At 40.9% G+C, this 20296-nt stretch overlaps 1 protein-coding gene across 1 annotated transcript in view; it reads left to right on the top strand.

Moving 5' to 3' along the window:
* SNTG1 (syntrophin gamma 1) overlaps nt 1-3367 on the top strand; it is a 367362-nt gene extending 363995 nt beyond the window's left edge. Inside the window, exon 18 of the mRNA XM_044294730.1 lies at nt 2815-3367. Within this exon, the coding sequence (XP_044150665.1) occupies nt 2815-2985 (171 nt within the window). The 3' untranslated portion in view covers nt 2986-3367. The remainder of the gene's footprint in view (nt 1-2814) is intronic.
* The last annotated feature ends 16929 nt before the right edge of the window (nt 3368-20296 follow it).

Below are 20296 nucleotides of genomic sequence, written 5' to 3'. Positions count from 1 at the left end.
CGTACATGTACGCCCTGTGTCCTTAAGTACCAGGGCACAAGGGCGTACCTGTACGCCCTGTGTCCTTAAGGGGTTAAAAAGCATCTGTCAGCATGATTAACTGTCACGGTGGGTGTGGGGGAAAAACTCCACACCAAACACTGATGGGAAAAGGGAACAGAAACTATGCCTAGACACTGGGGTAAGGGAGCTGTGACCTCCTAGAGCAGTGATGGTGAACCTTTTAGAGACCGAGTGCCCAAACTGCAACCAAATACCCACTTATTTATTGCAAAGTGCCAACACGGCAATTTAACCTGAATACCAATATAGTATATCTTCCATGTACTTTATCATTTAGCTATAATAGCTTAATAGCCTACATACAATGCACTGCTAGTGCTGTTCATAGTGCGTCCTGTGATGATGAATGGCAGGAAAAGTCTAAAGCATATTGGTACGCCATAGACTTTTTCCAAGGCGCGGGTGCCAACAGAGAGGGCTCTGAGTGCCGCCTCTGGCACCCGTGCCATAGGTTCGCCATCACTGTCCTAGAGCAACCCTAATGCAAGCCCTGACTAACCATAAGTATGAACAGGCCTCATTGGTAGGGAAGTTTATACACCGAAACCTAGGGGCCTAACTCACCCTGATAGTTTCAGGATAACCCTGACGAAGCTTCTCAAAGCGAAACCCGGGTCGGGTGAATGATTTGTGTACACTGCTTGTTACCTTATCCATCTTGTGAGTATAATAAAAACCTTGCAGTTGGAACCTATTGTGATTGTACTTCACTATTGGCGGCACCTTGATTTCTCATAAGGTTCCCTGGAGGAAAGGTGAACTCGAGTGAACTGACTGCTTACCCATGTCCAGGAATTTCATGTTCTAGTGTGGGTCCACCTGACCCCTAGAACATCTAACAACAAGTTTTCAGTGATGTTCGAGAAGGATTTCACCTGACCCCTAGAACATCCTACAACGAAAGTATAACACCAATACACACAAACATAAAGAGATGACAGTGAGTAGCAAACTGGAATGGCAGGTAAGAAACCAGTGACAAGAACTCCCACTGGACCAAGAGCACCAATATACTAAGCCACTTACCTGCTGCTGGAAGAAATACTAGCAGTCCAAACAACAACGACTGGAACCCATGCATATGTACTGGAACCCGAAAACCATACAGGACACAGTACAAACAACAAACACAGAACCCAGCACACCAGTAACTGCTTGGACCACCATGCGGAGAGGATGCATGGCGGCCTCAGGCAGAACTGTACACTGACTTGTTGTTCCCCCTCCGGGGAACCCAAGAGCCCTCTTACCAAAGGCTCAGACAGGGGAAATGTCTAGCATCTATGCAGGACTATACACACCAGAAACAGACCAGACATGGGACAAAAACTAGATATACAACACCAACCCAAAACATAAACCATACCACACATAGAAACAGAGTAGGAAGGGCAGGTGACATTGATGTCTCATTAGGTGGCCCTCAAGAACTAGGCAGATGGAACACCCAGGGCAGGAGCATAGCTCCAACACCAAACAAAGGCTGGAGGACAACTAACACTCCTGCCACTTAGCAACAGGATAAATAGCACCTAGTGACCACACCCAGCCAGGAACTTAAACCCACAAGCACCAGACAGGGAAGGAACCAGGATACAAGGAGCAGTGCACACACATGCTGCATAAACAACACGTTGCCCCAGGCAACTAGCACACACAGCAAACATGTCACAGCGAACAACACCAAGACTGTGACAAAGTCGTGGCATTAACCCTTTTTTAAAAAGGCCATACAGCCTTGTAGGGTTGATAATGCTGATAAAAATTATACCCTGATGATTATCTGTTGCCTCAGTGGTAAGAAAACGACATTTTTATTCATATACTAATAACCTTACTGGGGCAGCCAGAGCCTTTGGAGCACCAGTATGTTACATCCCTTAAGTTCCTCCTCCTTCCCCTGTATTGATAGAGCTTCCTCAGTGGATCTCCTGCTGCACTCCAAGCAAGCACAGATTGCAGCTAAGCAATTGCCAATACACAAATTAGGTGCGAGATGACAGGTCTTGGTGTTTGTCCAGTTGGAATCTGACCTGCTCGGAGTGCAGCAAGATATCCACTGAGCAAGCGCTGGGACTGGAAGACACAGTACAGTCACAAGACTGGGCTGGACGATATGTCAATCCAAGGGAAGAGAATAAAGCCGAAGGGGTGTAACAAACTGTTGCTTCAAGGGCTCTGGCCAGTGCCTCCATGCTCTAGCATGGTCATTTGCATATGAATGCAAATGCTAATTTTCTCACCAATAGGACAACAAATAGTTGTAATCAGGGTATCGTCTTTATTAGCATGATTAACCCTACCAGGTTGTATGCTTGTTTTAATAAAGTTGATCATGCTGACAGATGCTCTTTAAGAAGACTAAGTATAATAATATTTTATAATAATATAATACTTGTCTTACGACTTTTATTCATGATAGAAGCCATAATGCTAAGCCAGATCTGCGATCACAGGACCCAAAAGGCTCTGAATGAGTGACTTGTGATGGAGTCCATTGGGGGTCTCATTTCCATTGTTTTGACAGCAAAAATAGATTGGCATACTAATCTATTTTGCTATCAAATGTAATCTTTTGACACTGGCTTATAAGTAACTGCTTTGAACATGTTTTGGTATATGTATGATTGACATTTTCGGTAGTGTTGGTAAGTTTAAAGTGCTCAAGATTTCTTATTTCAATTGTGCTGTTTTGTAAGTTATGGTTGGATTAAGCAGACACTAATATAATTTTGCATTTATTATTTACAGGAACTGGAGTTCTCCAATCTATTTGCAGTCCTTCATTGCATCCATTCATTTTTTGCCGCTAAAGTAGCTTGTTTGGACCCTCTTTTTGTTGACAGTCAGGGGGCCGCATCTGCCTCTGCATCAGCTGCTTCCACCACAGCAGGTGTTTGTAAAATGAAGTATTCAACTTGATATGTCCTAAAGAAATGTACTCATCCTCTAAGGATACATAAACTGTGAATGAATATTTATTGAATGCAGGGAAGCCTGACACTTTGGAATTAGGATTCAAAGACAAATTAAATGGTTACTGATTTATTTTTTTAAGCAAAAAACTGTGTTATGGGTTCGGATTATTAACTACTGTACAGTATCAACATATCACATGAAAGCATTTGCTGAAAAAAAAGGGGGCATTCTATACAATAGTTTGGGCAACAAGGACAATTTTTTTATTTCATGTGTTTTAAAGTTCTTGTTCAAAAATAAAATAAAAAATTATATATATATATATATAGAGAAAAAATAATAAAATGTGACAACATGAGGTTAACACTTATTTTCTAAAGCTTAAAAAAAGTGCCAAAATTGAAATAATTCCTGATATTTCTTTGTGGAAGTCATTTAGGATGTTAACGGAAAATGAAGAAACAATATTCAACCAACTATACTAGACATTTTTTATATAATGTGTATCATTTTATGGCGAAAATCATTTATTCTTTTTCCCTATTTTTATTTAAATTGTATTGAGACATGAAAGCCATATAAAGTAAACAATGTTCACTGGTTAACACACAAATGCAACATATGTTCAGTGATTCTCAAATTAAGTACTTATTTACTTGGTAAGCTGCTTACAAAACCCTTCACAATTGAACTTGCATGGATTAACCAAGGGATGTGTAATACTGATTGATCCATGTGTGCTCTTTTGAAATACTGCATTTGTCTAAAACTGGAATTTATTAATTGGTTTGCCTTTATTATTTGTTTTTAACATTGAAGCCTAGTGTAATACCTCTAGCTTATCCCCTTGTAAAATGCACATATGATCTTATAAAGAAGATTGGGAATGACAACAAATATATTATACTATTAGTACATGAACAATTAAATATTAAAATGAAGTCAGACAATTTAGTAGACCACGGGATGCTTAGATATAATTTTGACACAGTGTATGCACACTTCTGTGGTAGCACAACTGTTTGATGAACATCAGAGCATGACCTGCAAGCAACTTTTCTTCAATTGTTTCAGTTAAATATAACCATTGTCACTGTGAAAAGAAGGCTACAGATGTGACTGCGAAAATGTTTCAGTTGATAGCAATCTTGGAGGAGAAAATGAAATCTTGGTTTCATTTATTGCAAGTTTATTTCAAATGGTTTCATTTCCAAAAATTCACCTTGAGTAAAGTCTTTTTGTTTGCACCGTTACTTAGAGCAGTGGCACAGGCGCAAAATTGTCATGGCCGGCTGAGATGTCTGGTCCTGTCACTCAAGCTGCAGGTGGATCGTCCTCAGCTTTGGAGACACCCCGTTGAATGATCAGAACTCTGCATGATGAGACAAATTGATTCTTATGTATCGATTCACTCATCTTTATCACTATTGGGAAATTGCTTTATAGATATTTTTACTTGTGAATTTACATGTGCCCCTGTCATTTTGTCACTGATAGGAGAACCACCAGAGAAACTACAAAGTTATTTTAGCTCAAGTGAAGATTTTAAAAATATACTACCGTAGTTTTAGTCTTCATGCTTGAAAAGTTCTTGTTTTCAGTGATAACACATTCTTCTCTTTTCATGGCAGATGTACTGCAGAAATGTTTGCAGTGGAAAATCAATTCCGATCATTGGAATGTGGTTGTTTCTGCAGCAAGCATGTGCATTTGTTCAAGCCCCATTGAAATGTATGGAACTAATTTTCAGTTGCAGAAACTTCTGCAAAAAATCTGCCACGTGTGAAGATATCCTTAGTTCACAGCTATTTTTCAGAATGATAGGCCTTATGACAATTAATAACAGTACATATACACACTTGCAATGATAACAGAGCACATTCAGTGTCTAGTTACTAGGAGGTCCATTATGGTTCCATTCTAATATCTAAAATTTCTGTTATGGTTCCACCGTAATATCTAAAATTTCTGTTACTGTTCCACCGTAATATCTAAACTTAATATGTAACTGTTTTGACTTCAGAGCTCATCTACAAGTAGGTCCAGTCTGTTAAAAAACAGTCCTTTTGAATCTCATGAGGATATGCTCACGAAGTCTACATTGCCCACCTGTTCAGGACAGTCCTCTCAGTCTCCTCCACTTTGGCATCAAGAGCAGAGACGTCAAAGAAAAGGAGACTGAGAGGACTGTCTGTACATGTGAATACTGGTTCTGTACAACACAGAGGATGTACTGTGCCATAATATGGCCAAGCAGTATGCACTAGGGCTTTGGAGTGGTCTCAATCTGGTATTTATCTGAGGTCATCAACACCAGGTGGTTTTTTACTACCTGGCCATACAGAATATAAAAGACATACATCTGCTTGATTTACTAAGCAAATGCAAATCATGGTACTTCTGTCTGAATGTCATTATTTGTAGGAAGTGGCCAATATGGTATATCTCAATATCAAATTGGTGGAAGATCACTCTTGCCTCAAGAAAAAAACTAAAACCTTTTTCTGTTTTTACACAGATTTATATTTTCAGGAATTGTAATTTAGTACAAAAGTTCATTTTCAATATTATGTGAAATGTTGCAAAAAAATAAAAAATAAATATATATATATATTCACCTAAAGAATTATTAGGAATACCATACTAATACGGTGTTGGACCCCCTTTTGCCTTCAGAACTGCCTTAATTCTACGTGGCATTGATTCAACAAGGTGCTGACAGCATTCTTTAGAAATGTTGGCCCATATTGATAGGATAGTATCTTGCAGTTGATGGAGATTTGAGGGATGCACATCCAGGGCACGAAGCTCCCGTTCCACCACATCCCAAAGATGCTCTATTGGGTTGAGATCTGGTGGCCATTTTAGTACAGTGAACTCATTGTCATGTTCAAGAAACCAATTTTAAATGATTCGAGCTTTGTGACATGGTGCATTATCCTGCTGGAAGTAGCCATCAGAGGATGGGTACATAGTGGTCATGAAGGGATGGACATGGTCAGAAACAATGCTCAGGTAGCCCGTGGCATTTAAACGATGGCCAATTGGCACTAAGGGGCCTAAAGTGTGCCCAGAAAACATCCCCCACACCATTACACCATCCCCACCAGCCTGCACAGTGGTAACAAGGCATGATGGATAGATGTTCTCATTCTGTTTACGCCAAATTCGGACTCTACCATTTGAATGTCTCAACAGAAATTGAGACTCATCAGACCAGGCAACATTTTTCCAGTCTTCAACAGTCCAATTTTGGTGAGCTTGTGCAAATTGTAGCCTCTTTTTCCTATTTGTAGTGGAGATGAGTGGTACCCGGTGGGGTCTTCTGCTGTTGTAGCCCACCTTTCTTTCCCATTCTGACATTCAGTTTGGAGTTCAGGAGATTGTCTTGACCCGGACCACAACCCTACATGCATTGAAGCAACTGCCATGTGATTGGTTGACTAGATAATCGCATTAATGAGAAATAGAACAGGTGTTCCTAATAATTATTTAGGTGAGTGTATATATATATGTAAATTATAGTGAGCACTCAATATCTGTGGTCATATATCAGGTCTGTTGATATAACTATTTTATTAGAACATGAAATGGTGCATACAATAGATATAGCATAATAAAATATCGTACCTTAAGATTAAAATTAAATAATAAAACAAAATATGGAAAAACACAGTTGGTTATACCGATAGAAAATTGGTCACTTAAGGTTGGTATTGTCTCCTTATAGAGGCTGCAATTTTGTTTTTATAGGTGTTGCAACATTGTTCCCAACGTTAAATATCTCAGTTATCAATGGTGTGTCCGTGCATGTAGTTAGCCAGAAGTACTCACTGTTTGGGGTTCGGCTCGTGTGTAACTGTCCGTGGTGGCGTCCCACCGTGGGTCAGTGCACTCACCCAATGTAACGTTTTTGGAGTGTCTTCCGATATTCACGGTCCGCGGTGTTGTTGCGGTAATCCTGCTCCCCAAGAGACCGCTGTGCGTCCCTCGTGTAGCTGGCGTCCTGCTTTTTTGCTGACACTACACGTGATCAGGGCGCCGGGGAGGTCTTTACCCGATGAAAAGTTGTGGGATATCTCCCGATGCTACTGAGGAAGAGGTCAGAGACCTTGAAACGCGTATAGCGGTTGGGATCCCTATAGACGACTGGACACTTTAACCCATCGGAGCTGATCAGCACACGGAATCACGGACACGACCGCATAGACGGTGATCGAAAATATTCCTAATTCATCACAGGAGTCTTGAACCAATCACAGGTAGAGACTTCATCGGCGCCCTGATCACGTGGAGTGCCGGCAAAAAGCACAGGACGCCAGCCACACGTGGGACACACAGCGGCCACCTGGAAGCAGGATTACCGTAACCGCAGACTTTGATCATCGGGAGATATCCCACAACTTTTCATCGGGTAAAGACCTCCCCGGCGCCCTGATCACGTGTAGTGTCAGCAAAAAAGCAGGACGCCAGCTACACGAGGGACGCACAGCGGTCTCTTGGGGAGCAGGATTACCGCAACAACACCGCGGACCGTGAATATCGGAAGACACTCCAAAAACGTTACATTGGGTGAGTGCACTGACCCACGGTGGGACGCCACCACGGACAGTTACACACGAGCCGAACCCCAAACAGTGAGTACTTCTGGCTAACTACATGCACGGACACACCATTGATAACTGAGATATTTAACGTTGGGAACAATGTTGCAACACCTATAAAAACAAAATTGCAGCCTCTATAAGGAGACAATACCAACCTTAAGTGACCAATTCTCTATCGGTATAACCAACTGTGTTTTTCCATATTTTGTTTTATTATTTAATTTTAATCTTAAGGTACGATATTTTATTATGCTATATCTATTGTATGCACCATTTCATGTTCTAATAAAATAGTTATATCAACAGACCTGATATATGACCACAGATATTGAGTGCTCACTATAATTTACATATTTCTTTATTGTTAACCCCTTATGTGGTTGGGGTGAACCACATCATAGTTAGAGCACCGAACCTGGTAAACAGAAGGGTGAGCCACTATAAACCTATAATAATCTCGAGTGTATATATATATTTGTAAAAATTACTTACAGTGGGTTTATCCAAATAATATTGCTGCAAAACACCTGAATCACAATACAACCAGACTTGAGACTGCTGTTGTTCTATGAGGGATGGATGTTCAATAAGTTATCGACCCCAGCATGTTCTGTCAGTTATAGAGCTGAGCTTGTATGTGCAGGTTGAGACATGTCTGTCCATGCAACCCACACAGTAACAGTTCAGTCTGATTAAAGTACTGGAAGTGACATAATAGCAATTGCAGAATAGCATGCATCTACAAAAAAAGTGAGGGATTTGGAAGTTTGTTCTGTGATTAAATTCCTTTCAAAGGATGAAAAGAAGCCTATAGAGATCTATGAAAGGATGATTGCTATATATGGTGATAATACACTTCCTACCACCAAGTAAAGTTTTGGCCAATCAGTTTAAAGAGGACCTTTCACTAGAATAAAAAATCTAAACTAACTATACAGACATTGAGAGCGGCGCCCAGGGATCTCCCTGCACTTACTGTTATACCTGGGCACCGCTCCATTCTCCCGGTATAGCCTCCGGTATCTTCATAGTTAGGCTCCACCCAGTGGAACCTGCCGGCGTCTTCTTCTCCCATGCTGTAGCGCTGGCCAATCGCAGCGCTCAGCTCATAGCCTGAGAGGCTTTTTTTTCTCTCAGGCTATGAGCTGAGCGCTGTGATTGGCCAGCGCTACAGCATGGGAGAATGAGACGCCGGCAGGTTCAACTGGGTGGAGCCTAACATATGAAGATACCGAAGGCTATACCGGGAAAACGGAGCGGCGTCCAGGTATAACAGTAAGTGCAGGGAGATCCCTGGGCGCCGCTCTCCGTGTCTGTATAGTTAGTTTAGATTTTTTATTCTAGTGAAAGGTCTTCTTTAAATGTGGTAGGGAATCAATTGAAGATGATTACCATTCAGGGCAACCTGTTGAAGAATCTTCAGAGAAAATGTGCCATAAAGTGGAGGCCATGATTTGGGAAGATCCTCGGGTCAAAGTCAGTGTAAGGCCTCCTGCACAAAGTTGTATGGTTTTGCGGTGTGTTTCGAACGGATCTTTTTTCTGTTATTTTGTTCCAGAAGTGTTTCCGTTCCATTTTGCTGTTCCGTTTTTCAGTTTTTGATCATTTGTTTGCGGATCGCAAACGGAAATGGAAGCATACAATAATGTTTAAACAGTAAGTACATTACAAAATTGGGCTGGGCATAAAATGTTCAATAAATAGATCCGTAAAAACGGAACGTATACGGAAGACATACAAATTCATTCTGTATGCATAATTTTTTTTTTGTGTGGACCTATTGACTTGAATGGAGCCACTGAACGTGATTTGCGGACAATAGCACATGTACATGTTCTATGTCTGAACGGAACGGAAATACGGAAACGGAAGGCATGCGGAGTACCTTCCGTTTTTTTGCTGATCCATTGAAGTAATTGGTTCCGTATACGGAACGCAAAAAAACTTAAAAAAAAAAAGGTTTGTGTGCAGGAGGCCTTACAGAAGGTGTTTTATTATTGGAGACACCTATAATTCTACAATATAAGCATTATTTGAGGCAATCAAAGAGAAATGATGTGGGAACTTGTCGGCAGGTGTGTTGCTGCTTCACGACAATGCGCCAGCTTACAACTCTCACAAATCACAAGCTACTATCAGGGAATCTGGCTTCAAGAAGCTTAACCATGCACCCTACAGTCCAGACCTTGCTCCCAGTGATTTCTCTCTCTTGTAACCTGAAGAAATTTCTGCACGAGCAACGATTTCCTGATGATAATACAGCCAATGAGGCGGTAACAGGGTTCCTGCAGCAGCAAGAAAAGTCTCCTATTCTGAGGGCATCTGATGACTGGATGCAAAGTGGCATAAGTGAGTTTTAGGCTACTTTCACACTGGCGTTTTGGCTTTCCTTTTGTGAGATCCATTCAGGGCTCTCACAAGCGGTCCAAAACGGATCAGATTTGCCCTAATGCATTCTGAATTAAAAAGGATCCGCTTAGAATGCATCAGTTTGCCTCCATTCCGCTTTGTCCGTCTGACGAAACTGAGCCAAATGGATCTGTCCTAGCACACAATGTAAGTCAATGGGGGTGGATCCGTTTTCTATGACAAAATCTGGCAGAATAGAAAATGGATCCGTTCTCCATTGACTTTAAATAGTGTTCAAGACGGATCCGTCTTGGGTATGTTAAAGATAATACAAACAGATCTGTTCTGAACGGATGCAGATGGTTGTATTATCTGAACGGATCCGTCTGTGCAGATCCATGACGGATCCACACCAAATGCGAGTGTGAAAGTAGCCTTGTCAAATGGGATTAACTGAGAAAGTATTCAGTTCAACTTTCTCAGAAAATTTTGTTTTCATATTGAGGTAGATAACATATTGGACACCACTCATAATTTACAACTGCAATTCATGGAAAATGTTCTAATTTTGGAAAAGTTCATTTTTTTTTTACTTCCATAATTGTAAGTTTTGATTAAAGTCCCAAATGATGCATGTTGACTATTGCAATTATTTTACACTTTGTAGGATGTTCAATGCATTTTCCATTGTTTGTTATGCTATAGGGTGTTCTTTTTTCTTCCCAGTTCCTTTCAGGACATAGTGCAAGTCTGTTTTAAAGCTGAAACCATTTAATCATTGATATGATTGCTCAGGTGTATGTTACCAAAAATATCATGTTTGACATGAAACCTAACATGAGATTTATCTAACATCTTATAACCTTTTACAAGCATATACTAAATCCAATACAAGTACATTCATTGTTTTCAACTATTTAAAAGTTATCTTTCACTGAAATTAAACCTGATGCCATATTAAGTTCTGCTCCACATTTATTCTTACAGTAATCTACTTAGAATGACTTACTGTAGATCTTCACATAATATTTAACCTCTTAGTGACTACCCATACGCCTTTTTACAGTGGTCACTAAGGGACCTTAGATTGACCCGTAGCCTTTTCATGGCCTGGACTGGCAGAAGTGCCAATCTGGACTGTTTAACCCCTCACATACTGTTGGCAATGGTGCCTGCTGCATGTAAGTGGTAAGTGGTGAGCGGACTCCCTCTGTCTCCCATCGGAACCCTGCAAATTAGATTATGGGGTGTCGATGTTTGAAAATGGCTGACTGGTGCCTCTCTGATACAGCACTGACATTAAAATGCAATGCAATATAAGGATAGTGCATTGTATTTTAAACTAATAAGTGGTTAAAAAAAAAATTAAATAAAAAAATAATTAAAAAATCCAATAAAAAATGTTTTTTTATTTTCATTCAAAATATGCTTTTCAATGAAAAAAAAAAATAGCAAAAATAAAATCTCCCCAATATGTTTGGTATGGGTGCATCCATAACAACAATCATTGAAATTATCCCCTACGGTGAACGCTGTAAAAAAATAAATAAATGGCAGAATTGGTAATTTATTCTTCATTGCCACTGAAAAATGTTATTAACTATTGATCAAAAAGCATAATTTACCACAAAATTATGCCAATGAAAACTACAGGTTGTCCCGCAAAAGCCCTTACAAACTCCATAGAAAGAAAGAAAAATGTATGGGTCTTGGAAAGCGGCGATGCAAAAAGATTTTCTTCCTTTAAAAAAGGGGGTTTTATTGAAATGAACTGTAGGTATGTATAGTAACTCTGTAATGGAACTGACCCAGAAAATACAGATATCATGTTATTTTTTACCGAAAAATGAACGTCATAAAAATTTTATGTAAAAACTCAGTGGCAGTTTGCTGTTTTTCCCATCTCCCTCCCAGAAACAGTTTTTTTTAATTTATTTATTTTTATAAATATTTCATTTTTATTTTCAATATAGAAAAAGAGATACAGTACACAAACAAAAATATACACAAACAATAAATATTACATGCTTATCCTTGATAACATCGTATTTCTATCCTTATTGTTATTTCATTTCACATAAAAAAGATATATACCCCCCTAGGTTGTCTTGGATGTTTCCAGAGAAAAGAAATATTGATTTCATGACCTCATATCGGGGATTTCAGTCGTCCTTCATTCATTTCTTTAGTTTAGTTCAACACTTTTTACCTCTTCCTTCTTCTCTCTTTTTATTTTTTTTTACCCCCTTTTTCCTTCTGTCTATTTACTATCCCTTTTACTTTCTTTTATCTTACAGACATCTTCATATCTCTGCACCCTTTCGCATAGATTCTTCCACTCCTCAACATTTGGTGGTCCGTCCGCCCCCCACTCTCTAGCCACTACCACCCGCGCCATCATTAATCCTTTTTCCCATTTAAGCTCACATTTTTTTTCAAAACCGATTTCTCTAATATATCCAAGCACGGCTATCGAGATCACCAGTGGGGCAGTGCTACCAGTTGCTCTGGTGAGCTCTTTAAATACTTGGGTCCAGTAGACCTGCATAAGAGGACAATACCAAATCAAGTGGATAAAATCTGCGTTATCCATTGTGCATTTCCAGCATCTAGAGTACTTTGTTATACATCCTACTCAGCACCCAGGGAGTTATATACAGTACAGACCAAAAGTTTGGACACACCTTCTCATTCAAAGAGTTTTCTTTATTTTCATGACTATGAAAATTGTAGATTTACACTGAAGGCATCAAAACTATAAATGAACACATGTGGAATTATATACATAACAAAAAAGTGTGACACAACTGAAAATATGTCATATTCTAGGTTCTTCAAAGTAGCCACCTTTTGCTTTGATTACTGCTTTGCACACTCTTGGCATTCTCTTGATGAGCTTCAAGAGGTAGTCACCTGAAATGGTCTTCCAACAGTCTTGAAGGAGTTCCCAGAGATGCTTAGCACTTGTTGGCCCTTTTGCCTTCACTCTGTGGTCCAGCTCACCCTAAACCATCTCGATTGGGTTCAGGTCTGGCGACTGTGGAGGCCAGGTCATCTGGCGCAGCACCCCATCACTCTCGTTCATGGTCAAATAGCCCTTACACAGCTTGGAGGTGTGTTTGGGGTCATTGTCCTGTTGAAAAATAAATTATGGTCCAACTAAACGCAAACCGGATGGAATAGCATGCCGCTGCAAGATGCTGTGGTAGCCATGCTGGTTCAGTATGCCTTCAATTTTGAATAAATCCCCAACAGTGTCACCAGCAAAGCACCCCCACACCATCACACCTCCTCCTCCATGCTTCACGGTGGGAACCAGGCATGTAGAGTCCATCCATTCACCTTTTCTGACATGGTGGTTGGAACTAAAGATCTCAAATTTGGACTTATCATCCAAAGCACAGATTCCACTGGTCTAATGTCCATTCCTTGTGTTCTTTAGCCCAAACAAGTCTCTTCTGCTTGTTGCCTGTCCTTAGCAGTGGTTTCCTAGCAGATATTCTACCATGAAGGCCTGATTCACACAGTCTCCTCTTAACATTTGTTCTAGAGATGTGTCTGCTGCTAGAACTCTGTGTGGCATTGACCTGGTCTCTAATCTGAGCTGCTGTTAACCTGCGATTTCTGAGGCTGGTGAGTCGGATGAACTTATCCTCCGCAGAAGAGGTGACTCTTGGTCTTCCTTTCCTGGGGCAGTTTCTTTGTAGCGCTTGATGGTTTTTGTGACTGCACTTGGGGACACTTTCAAAGTTTTCCCAATTTTTCGGATTGACTGACCTTCATTTCTTAAAGTAATGATGGCCGATCGTTTTTCTTTGCTTAGCTGCTTTTTTCTTGCCATAATACAAATTCTAACAGTCTATTCAGTAGGACTATCAGCTGTGTATCCACCTGACTTCTCCACAACGCAACTGATGGTCCCAACCCCATTTATAAGGCAAGAAATCCCACTTATTAAACCTGACAGGGCACACCTGTGAAGTGAAAACCATTTCAGGTGACTACCTCTTGAGGCTCATCAAGAGAATGCCAAAAGTGTGAAAAGCAGTAATCAAAGCAAAAGGTGGCTACTTTGAAGAACCTAGAATATGACATATTTTCAGTTGTTTCACACTTTTTTGTTATGTATATAATTCCACATGTGTTAATTCATAGTTTTGATGCCTTCAGTGTGAATCTACAATTTTCATAGTCATGAAAATAAAGAAAACTCTTTGAATGAGAAGGTGTGTCCAAACTTTTGGTCTGTACTGTAGGTGCGATGGAGGATAAAAAACGGTATCAGCCGAAAATTGCTCGATATAGTGCTCCTTTTTATACTTTTGTATATGCATCTCTAAAGTCTAAAGTATTAGAATCCACTTCTAGTGCCTATTTGCTTTCGCTTTTAAATTTAATCACACCTCCCAACCCCCTCTTTATATTTTTATATATCTGTGAAATTGATATTTTAGAAACATTACTGTGATAACAGAATTCTGCGAATTCTGAATGTTTGGTGATTAAATATTCTTTATTCTCTGTTGAGTCAAAAGCATGCTTCAATCGAAGATATCTTAGGGCTCTTTCACACTTGCGTTGTCCGGATCCGTCGTGTACTCCATTTGCCAGAATTACACGCCGGATCCGGAAAAAACGCAAGTGAACTGAAAGCATTTGAAGACGGATCCGTCTTCAAAATGCGTTCAGTGTTACTATGGCAGCCAGGACGCTATTAAAGTCCTGGTTGCCATAGTAGGAGCGGGGAGCGGGGGAGCGGTATACTTACAGTCCGTGCGGCTCCCGGGGTGCTCCAGAATGACGTCAGAGCGCCCCATGCGCATGGATGACGTGCCATGCGATCACGTCATCCATGCACGTGGGGCGCCCTGATGTCACTCTGAAGCGCCCCGGGAGCCGCACGGACGGTAAGTATACTGCTCCCCCGCTCCCCACTACACTTTACCATGGCTGCCAGGACTTTAGCGTCCCAGCAGCCATGGTAACCATTCAGAAAAAGCTAAACGTTGGATCCAGTGATGCGCCGAAACGACGTTTAGCTTAAAGCCGGATCTGGATTAATGCCTTTCAATGGGCACTAATTCCGGATCCGGCCTTGCGGCAAGTGTTTAGGATTTTTGGCCGGAGCAAAAAGTGCAGCATGCTGCGGTATTTTCTCCGGCCAAAAAACGTTCCAGTCCTGAACTGAAGACATCCTGATGCATCCTGAACGGATTTCTCTCCATTCAGAATGCTTGGGGATAATCCTGATCAGGATTCTTCCGGCATAGAGCCCCAACGACGGAACTCTATGCCGGAACAAAAGAATGCAAGTGTGAAAGAGCCCTAAACAGTGTGAGGGGGTCTAGCTCAATACTAAGCCCCATTTCCTCTAATGTCTTAAGCTTCCCTTTAACCTCAATCTGTGAAACAAACTTAATACCATTTTTTTGCCAAAATACATAATCATCCAACCTCTGAAACTCCCCTAAGTTTATATTTCCCCATATGGGGGTAATCCTTAATGAGTGATTTATACCCAGTATTTTTTTCACATTAACCCATATTAAGTGCATCATATAACTAATTGGGCACTTCCTTCCCTTTTTATAATCCCGGTTTCTAGGAAACTAAAGATGTTATATTAGAGACTTTTGAACTCACCCACCAAATAACGTCGCAATCTGTCATTCTCCATCATTAACCACTGTAGCTGGGATGCATAATAGTGGCCTCGAAAGCAAGGGACGGACAAGCCACCATCTTCTTCATTTATCCACAAATATTTTTGTTTCAACCTAACCCTTTTTTCTCCCCCATATGAGGTCATTAATCATTACCTCCAATACATTAAAAAAATGGTCCCCTATCCACACAGGGCATGAAGACAAAACATACAGAATCTGCGATAACAAGACCATCTTAATAATGGCAATTCAATCGGCCTGCCGCATCAATAATTTTTGCCAGGTACTTATTTTAGTTTTAACCCTTTTAAGCAGAGGGGAAATATTAAGGTTTGTATAATCAGAAAGAGTTATTAAAAGTTGATCAGAGAGTTATATGTACCCCAAAATGACACCATTAAAAACTACACCTTGTCCCTTAAAAAAACAAGCCCTCATATAGCTTAACAGAGAGAAAAAAAAAAGTTATAGCTCTTGGAAGCCGACGATGAAAAAAGGAAGAAAAACGTTTGGTCAATAAGGTCTAAAACAGGCGGTCCCTAAGAGGTTAATAAAATAATTATTCTCCTTTTACCTTCACATAAATCCTTAAAGGACATTTCTGGAAACAGAATATTGATAACCTATCCTCAGGATAAGTTATCAGTATCTGATCAGTCAGGGTCTGACTTCCACCAATTAGCTCTCCAGTGAGTGATGTGGCCGGTGACATCACATTCATCGACTGTATCAACAGTATACGTATGTAGCTGCACATGACAAGACACATGCAACCACTGGAAACATGGATTTGTCTGAATTGCATTTCTGTTACACCTACTATATATGACAACGTGAAGCTCTTTGCACGTATACTGTATGTTTGCTTTTTACATGTCAGCCATGGTAATGTACACCTGCACTTTATTTCATATTGTGCGGAGGTATGAGCCTAATTTTCTTTCTCCTGTCATATTCCTCAGTCACATGGCCTAGGCACAGCTTGCTTCAATTCAAGTGAATGGGCCTGCGCTGCGATGTCAAGCATAGCCGCTATACAATGTATGGTTCCTGTGCTTGGTACAGTGTACAGTGAGAAGGTTGCAGCGCTGACCAGAGGGCCATGGCCTCTTCCAAAAGCTGAGTAGTAGTGATGCTGAGTGTTGAAACACCACACATCGGATATTGATGAATTATATGGAGGATAGGTAATCAATATTTTACCCCCAGAAAACCCCTTTCATTTTAAGTTAGTTTTACAAAAGATTTCTATACAAATGTAAACATGATATATGTCAGTAAATTAGAAGCCAAAAGTAGTAGCCAATATTTGCAAGTTATGTTCTATTTAACTACAGAAATATTATATGTCTCTGCTTTACTATACCAATTATTCAACAAGAAGAGTGGCCATACTGGTTGACACACTTAATTGAGCTTCTCAGAAGCTAAAGGCAAACATTTCATTTTGCCAGCATGTTCAAGCTAAAACAAATTGTCAATTTAAAAAGAGGCTAAGTAAAAAGATGACAACCAATATGGCTGTACTTCCTGTCCCTGGCTCTACAGGTAAATAAAACATAATTAAACGTGTTGGCTACCATTCTGAGTTCTGATTTACTGATACATGAATTAATTTAATTAGAATTATTTGACAGGGAAAATGAAAGACTTTTAATGTCAAAATTAATCTCTGCAAAGTGATCTACATTGGATACATTAATTAATTCAGAATAATTTATTGCAAAGCTTTTCCCACATCTCACAGTCAGTGTAAAAGGAGACATGTGCTGTACATAGCCTGGCGCGATGTAGGTTAGAAAATAATTGTTTGGAAAAATGTGCAAGAAAATAATATATTATATTTATTCTTACCATAAAATGAAATTACCAGCAGTGCTTTCTCTTAAAATTACCTGCATGTTGTCTCAGTACTAGACTCAGCGCAGTGTAATTACGATTGCTTGTCCCTACATTGTGCCACCTCTGTGAATGGAGACAACACAGATGTAATTTTGAAGAAGCAGCAGCGCTTACACAAGTGCCACTACCTCTTCAAACAGCAGTCTTCGTCTTCACAGTCGAGCATGCACACTGGTGGTCCATTCAAAATCTAGGTGACTGATGGAAATAGCCAGATAAACATGTCTACAGTAACGTAGAACGTAGGTGTTGCAAGTGGTTGGGTGGATTAAGGGATTGTCCCGAATGGACATATTATGAAATGTGTTAATCCAGTTTGTATAGCCATATTAGTTCTATTCTCAGTCTGGCAGACATGGTGGTACCATTTTTTACATGGTCAGTTGTCTGACAAAGATGCTTTAGGTAAATGTGTGACCTAACACTTCAAATTCAGGTAACCTGGACTCCGAATTGGCTAATCCAGAATATTACCAAAAATAGAGTTGAAGCTCACAGATTGCAGTACAGTTTCCACCAAAATTTCCTTGTATTGCCCTACATCAGTCCCTTTCCCCATCAATCTCAAACCTTCCAAGTCCTGCAGCAGAGAAACATACTGCTGCCTGTTTATGACTTGGCTGCTAATGTATTTTTTGTTATGCCTATAAAAGCTGAATAAAAATAAAAATAACTTTAGAAAAAAATCTTGATTTAAGAATCTCTCAGGCCATATGACAAATTGTACAGTAACTCTTTTTTCCTTGGATTTATCTTTAACCTTCTCAAGTAAAGCAGACCACTGTAATGTTCTTGAAGAGCAGAAAATAAGGTGTCAACGTGATTATCTTGGCAGTCTTTCTTAATAATGTCCTTGCTCAGTTCCACAGTTTCCTTAGTGATTAGCTGTAAATCTGCCTAGCATGCACCAGTCAGATGCTAACATGCATGGGCAGCATTAAAATTAGTTACATATAGTAATTGTTAGATTAATTATACCCCCCCAATGCCATTTGCTATTAGATAAGCATCAAGCCCCTTTACAATGCTTGCATAGTATCTTCCATTACTACCCCCTTGGGGTAGGGCACGCCATAGTTTGACTATTCTAACTGTAAAGAATCCTTTTTAGTGTTGGGCGAGCATGCTTGGATGAACACCAGTTTGGCTTGAGCATCGCTGTGCTCAGGGCCATCTTTGCCGCAGGGCAAAAGGGGGCAGCTGCCCCAGACCCAGTTGCTCCTGGGGGCCCGACTCCCCACTCCGATTCACTATGCAGCAGCGCAGCAGACAGTCTTCAGAACAAGTTACAACTGCGCTGCGCTGCTTAGTTAGCAAGCACGTTGGCGCCCCACCGTCACGTGGTAAAAGGGAGGGTGTGATATGACTCACCGTAGCCTGGTGACGGTGAGTAGAGTGGAGCCACGGCGGAGCAGCCAGCAGCAGGGACTAAGTCTCCGCCTCCGGTCCGGAGATAAAGGGATTGGGTGGTGAGTCACGGCCTCACGTGACCAGACCAGGCACCAGTGACTCACTCACCTTACCTTACACTGCCGTGCCAGGAGGGGAGGACTCGGTAGTTAAAGGCTTTAAAGCAAAAAGCACACATATACAGTATATTGACTTAATTTTACATTAGAAATTTAGACCGGTCAGGCTGGTCACCAAATTAATAATTAACCACCCCAGATCCATTCATAAATTAGTGGGGATTATAGAGAAAGATGGCCCCAGGAGACATAAGGGGTTGGGTTGGGTTCTGTCTGCTGCTGAACTGGCCTGGGGCCACCACCGGCCACATTTACTAATCTTTGCTCAGGGGGGCCCTCATGGTGTGGACTGGACTGGTCATTTTCACTAAGGAATAGAGTTTAACCATTTATGTGCAAAAGAGAAAAAAAGAAGTCAGCTCCAATCAGATATCTGCACATAGACCAAGACTCTGGGTCTATGTGCAGAGCAGATATCTGATTGGAGCTGACTTAGTGACCTCTTTTTTTTCTCTTTTGCACATAAACGGTTAAACTATATTCCTTAGTAAAAATGACCATTCCACACCACACCATGAGGGTGTCACGGCCTATGGTGTGTTTTGTGACACTTTCCTTCACTTGGTTGCCCATGGCAACGTGTGGTGTTGTGTGCATTTGGTGGCAGTGTCTCAGCCCTATGGATGATCCCCAGGACATGGTTGCCACGCATGCCGTTGCCCGCGGCAACAGGTGAAGTGTGGGTTTATGTGTGTACTTCCCCTTTAAGTGGCCGTCTTCCCTTGCCTTGTGTTAGAAGGGTTAACTCCCTTCTGTGTGTGTGATCACCTGGTGTGTCTGAGTGTGGGTGTGGCTACTTTGGGCTATAAAGCCTCTGCTGTTTTCAGTTAGCTGAGGGGTTCTTCAGCCATGGTTGCTGGAGACATCCTCCTGTTATACCATCTGCCAGTGGGGGCCACCCTTGTGGTCATAAGCTTTATGTATGGTGTTCAGTAGATGTCTCTTTGGTCTTTATTTATTGCAGCATATGGTTTCCTGGTTTCCCGTGTGATGTGTGTTGTGTGCTGTGTCTCTTGTGTTGTTGTGGACAGCAGCACTTATACATGGGTTCCAGGCTCTGTGTCGGTGGCAGGTAGGTGTGGTACTAGTCTCACTTACCTGCCATTGCCATGTGTCTGTTTCTGTTTCCCCTGTCTTTATAGCTTGGCCAGTGAGACTCCTGTTCGTCCGTATCTAGGAGGAACAGGTAGTCTTACCCAGCTCCTAGTCCAGGGCCACCCTGAGGGCTAGCAGGAATATTAGGTTCCGGAGTATGAGCCCT

Source organism: Bufo gargarizans, chromosome 5 (assembly GCF_014858855.1).
Source record: "Bufo gargarizans isolate SCDJY-AF-19 chromosome 5, ASM1485885v1, whole genome shotgun sequence".
Taxonomy (NCBI): domain Eukaryota; kingdom Metazoa; phylum Chordata; class Amphibia; order Anura; family Bufonidae; genus Bufo; species Bufo gargarizans.
The sequence above is the reverse complement of the archived record's forward strand: the minus strand, read 5'-3'. Positions and strand labels throughout refer to the sequence as shown.